Source organism: Lipotes vexillifer, unplaced genomic scaffold (assembly GCF_000442215.2).
Source record: "Lipotes vexillifer unplaced genomic scaffold, Lipotes_vexillifer_v1.1 scaffold1824, whole genome shotgun sequence".
NCBI classification, from domain to species: Eukaryota; Metazoa; Chordata; class Mammalia; order Artiodactyla; family Lipotidae; genus Lipotes; species Lipotes vexillifer.
The window spans coordinates 291,136-296,185 of record NW_006789288.1 but is presented as its reverse complement, the minus strand read 5'-3'; the positions used below and the strand labels follow the sequence as shown (position 1 = coordinate 296,185).

The 5,050-nt window shown below is 37.9% G+C and overlaps 1 protein-coding gene across 1 annotated transcript in view; it reads right to left on the bottom strand.

Annotated features, from left to right (window-relative positions):
* Positions 1-1,942, bottom strand: part of SLC9B2 (solute carrier family 9 member B2) — a 38,327-nt gene extending 36,385 nt beyond the window's left edge. The window contains exons 1-2 of the mRNA XM_007462457.1: positions 1,853-1,942; positions 1,015-1,192 (exon numbers count right to left, since the gene is read on the bottom strand). Of these exons, the coding sequence (XP_007462519.1) occupies positions 1,015-1,192; positions 1,853-1,942 (268 nt within the window). The remainder of the gene's footprint in view (positions 1-1,014; positions 1,193-1,852) is intronic.
* Positions 1,943-5,050: the final 3,108 nt, after the last annotated feature.

Genomic DNA, 5,050 nt, shown 5'->3' with positions numbered 1-5,050 from the left:
CTGAGTCACTTTGCTGTACAGCAGAAATTAATACAACACTGTAAATCAACTACACTTCAATAAAAAAAAAAAAAAAAAAAAAAAAAAAAGAAGTGAGCCTGATTTTTCAGTAAATATAACTTCTAGATTAAACATGTTACATTCTTCAACATATTTACTGGGGGAAGCCATATATTTAATGATGCTGTCATTCCTCAACACAATTTTTGAAACTGTCTTTAAATTTGCCTTTATAGAGAAGTTTCAACCCCATTCTCCTTTTTCTTACTATATTACACATCCTCCAATATACACGCAGTATACATGCACACAACTTCCTTTTTGAACAAAAACAATATTACTGAAATCGAACGTCCATGTATTCATCAAATTGGTATCAGAATAATGTTGGGATGCCTCCAAAGACCAAATCCATTCCTAAAAGACAAATATATCCCAACCCTAACACATCAAAATAGTGTAGAGATAAATCCCCCCTCCTTAACCCCCCAATTTTAAGTAATAGCAGCAATAAGTTGAATTGGAAACCAGGATCTTTACTTACAAAATGATGGATTTGTTTGGAAGTATAAATTGAGCTGTGTTTGCTCAAACATTAGTGGCATGACTTAACAGTAATAACAACCAACATTTATTTGGTGCTTTTCTGTTTATAAGTAATTTCTCAGTCATTTTTCTCATTGGAGGCCTAAAGTAATCCTGTGAAATTACTCAGATACAGAAAAGGAAAATGCCCTTGACCTCTGCTCTCTCCCTCTTCCTGCTAGTGGGAATGGTGGTGACAACACTGCTCTTGGTAGCCCTGTGTTGAAAATGGCGGAGCCCTGTCAGCCTGGGACCCTGAATGACTGTGGAGCAGAGCTACATACCGTTATGAATTGTTCACCTTGTAGTTTTTATGTGAGAGAGAAGTAAACGTTTTTGTCCTTTAAACCATATTACTTTGGAATCTCTCATTATAACAACTTCATCTTTTACCCTCTTGTTCTGAATTCATCCTTATCATTTACATACCATTTGTTATTACTCTATCCAGTAAACCACGTGGAGGGCAAGCAAATGTCTGTCTTAGTCTTTGCAAGTGATTTGGTTCAGCTGGTGTTTCTTGCATTTTTTCATTGCTATTCAGTAGGTCACTTCCTTCTGTTGGTTCATTTCCATCTATACCTCTGGGGTTCATAACTGTTTCCTCCTGTGTTTAAAGCAATTAAAAAATCCTTAAAACTATATATTTGCTGTACATTTTTATAGTTACTGAGCCATCACATCACAAATCAAACTTCTGTTGCTAGAATCAAGGCTAACACTTTACAGAGGAAAAGCACAGCTTTATTACTAGCTAATTGGAGAATGCTCAGAATAAGAATGAACTATGTGAGGAGTATTTACCATTGAGTCACTATTTGTAGCATTATAAATGCTTGAGTCACATAAAATTTCATTATGATTTTCAATACTGGGTTTAAAAATTAGCCTATTTAAAATATGATTCAAGGCCATAGTTGGTAAATATGCCAGAGTGATTCAGAAAGAGATAATCATCTGTGGCAAAAACAAATTCACATTCATTCATTTACTTTAATTTAAGCAATAAAGAGGGAAGAAACCAGAATCATTCTAGGGCTTAGGCTGGGAACACAAAGCACTTCACAGGCTCTCCATGTAGGGCCACCTGCTAATGACTATCTAGGAAAACTGGCAGTCACACCTACTACACCAGTTTGGGGATTTAAGAATGGGGAGAATTGTTAATTGAGTGATAGAGAATGAAGAGAACACAATTCTGTCATAGATTTGGAAATGTAGTCCCCTCCTTAAGGAAATGGTTGGGATGTTCTACATTTGATCACACCTGTTGTACTTGACACCTGGAGGCTGTGTGATTCACCTCTGTAGATGGTTCTGAATCTTCATGCTTAATTGTTTTATCTTGATTCTCCATGATTTATAATTAAGAATATGACAGAGGGAAGAACAGGATCTGTTTTGAAGGAGAAAGAGTATAGATTATAGAACAGCAATTTGAGATTTAAATGAATGAATTGTACTTATTTTTCCCCTTAGTGGCTAAAATATTTTAAATTAGACTGTTCTTAACTTTCAATTGCTAATCTTTTCTTTGATTACAATATATAATCCTAATTCTTACCTACCTTTTTACCTTTCTTGAAAAAGCCCTCGTTTACCATATTTTTACATGATTTCCTTCCCACCCTGTTTTCTGAGTTATATTGCAAATAATCCCAGCAATATTACTGTTAAATTGTCCTCTCTAATGGGCCGCATTGAAGCAGGAAAGCCCCAGGTAATTTTCCAATGTTGATATGTGGAAATGAGTCACCGAAGAGAAATCTACAGATTCCATCATATTCAGAGAAACCAGAGTCACTAATTCCTGCCTAGTTCTTATTTCAAAATTGAAATTTAAAAAAATACAACAACAATGATGGAGCAGCCACAATGTCTTAGACACTGTGATAAGTGCTGTGACAGACTCTCGGTAGTCACTGTGGGTAATTCAAAGATTACCAAAGCACATCCTTTGCCCTCTACAGACGTACAGTACACCAAGAAAAATCAATTTGTATGAAGTAACTAAAAAACCTGTAGGGCAGACCTGTAGGTTGCCTTCATAAACACCCACTTCAATCTCTTCTCCCTTGGCTTCCCATGCTATATGGGCTGAAAAGACAAATATTCCAATTCCTAGCTACTTTTGCAGCTACAGGTGGCCATGTGTCATAGTTCTATGTAATGAGATCTAAGTGGGAGTCCCTGGGGAGGGCTTTCATTCCCAAACAATAAGGCAAAAGACCTTTCAAGGATCATACTGTTCACTCTTTGCCCTCTCACCTTTCTTTCTCCGTCCTAGATTGTAGATATACCTCCTGGAGGGCCAACAGTCATCTTTTAACCATGAAAATAAAAACCCCTATACAAGGACAGTAGACAAGAAAGAAGGAGGAGCTGGTTCCTTGACGACATCATGAGTTGCTGCGTCAGTCTTGGACTGCCAAGCTTTGGAGTAATTGTATAAACCACTATTACCAAGCTTTCTTTTTATTAGTAACCAAACTTATTCCTAATGCAACAAGTGTGATGAGTATTATGATAGAGGTACAAACTATAAGCATCGGCAGAACCAAAGAGAAAATTATGTGAGAGAAGGGAAAATCTAATTCAATACACACTTTTTTTTTTTTTTTTTTGTGGTATGCAGGCCTCTCAGTATTGTGGCCTCTCCCGTTGCGGAGCACAGGCTCTGGACGCGCTGGCTCAGCGGCCATGGCTCACGGGCCCAGCTGCTCTGTGGCATGTGGGATCTTCCCGGACCGGGGCATGAACCCTGTGTCCCCTGCGTCGGCAGGCGGACTCTCAACCACTGCGCCACCAGGGAAGCCCATCAATACACATTTGAGTGCCTAATATGTGCCAGGCACTATGCTAGACCATAAAGACAGGGATAAATTAGCTAGGACCCCTGCCTCAAGGCATCATTTTCTGTTTAACAAAATGCCAAGATGCTTGCATTTAAAATTTCAATGAAAATAATATCCTTTCCACCACCACCACCATCATTTTTCTTCCTTGCAGAATACAATGTTGGCCAGAGTGGCATCTCAAAAAGCCTTCAGTTTGATTTTTATTATATATTATATAAAATAAATACAAGTATATAGAATGATACATTACATATGTATATGTGTTTATGTATATGTATATATAGTTTTTAAAATTTAAATACTTCAAACTTTAGACTCATGAGAAAGAATGCCATTTTGACTGGAAAATGCTGGGTTCAGCATTTGTCTTAAAGGCATTGAGGCATGAAAGCCAGTGCGGTGCAAAGGAAAACTCTGTTAGAGCCTGTGGTGGGAGGCTATGGATAATGAGAGACAAGGCTGGAGACTTTGGACATTGTATCCCAAACCATGGCACTTGGCCTTCACCCTCTGTAGAGACTGACCCCCTAATATAGTAGGTGACAAAGTCTATTGGCTCTGGATTTGGACAAACCTGGGTCTAAAGTCCAGCTCCATCATATACCAAATTTCTTAGGCTGTTTGTAAGTAATTCTCCATCTGTACAATGGAGACAAGAGTAGGCCCAACCATGGATATGGTAGGCATTCACTAGTGTTGGTTATTAGCCACTCATATTCCTCCTCCCTAATTATCATGAATCTCTGAGATTCTTTTTGCTTTTCCTCTTAAAGCAGGACAAGTTCTCCCCAGTCTTGAAGAATTTACTACATAATTCCATTCATTTTCTTTGATCATGATTTTAACCTCTTTCTTTCAAGGCAAACTTCTTGATTAGGGGACGTAACACTACTGGCTAAAATGAATTTCAGAATTCATTTTATTAATGTTATTCTAGTCCTTTTTAACATAAAAAATCAAAATTGGGCATGTTGCACAATATATGCTATTTTCGAGAATTCATATAGTTTTGTGTTTAAAAAAATGTCCCTATTCTCCCATAGTCTCCACCATGGATACCAAAATACTGTTTGAGATCAGAGAGGTATTGCAGAGAGAAAAGGTAAAATAAAATACCAGTATTTTAATAAGTCCAGTAAAACAACTTACAACTGGTCAGCTCTGTTTGTTTATACTCTGCTATGTTTCCAAAAGAATACTTAAACCACTGGTCTCATTTCAAAACCCAACTTAAATTTAGAAAAATCACAAAAATGTAACTTAAAGCAACCATGTTCATGGCATTTATTGTTCATAGTCACTGGGTCTTGGAATTTACAATATTTACAAATTTACAATAGTATATCCCCCATTAAGAAGGCAGAAGAAGGTAAAGAAATCAGAAAATATGGAAAAATAAGCTTTTTAAGGACCGTAAGAAATATCATGAAGTCCATTAAAAAGTAGAAAGTTTAGGGCTTCCCTGATGGTGCAGTTGTTGAGAGTCCGCCTGCTGATGCGGGGGACACGGGTTCGTGCCCCGGTCCGGGAGGATCCCATGTGCCGCGGAGCGGCTAGGCCCGTGAGCTATGGCTGCTGAGCCTGTGCGTCCAGAGCCTGTGCTCCAT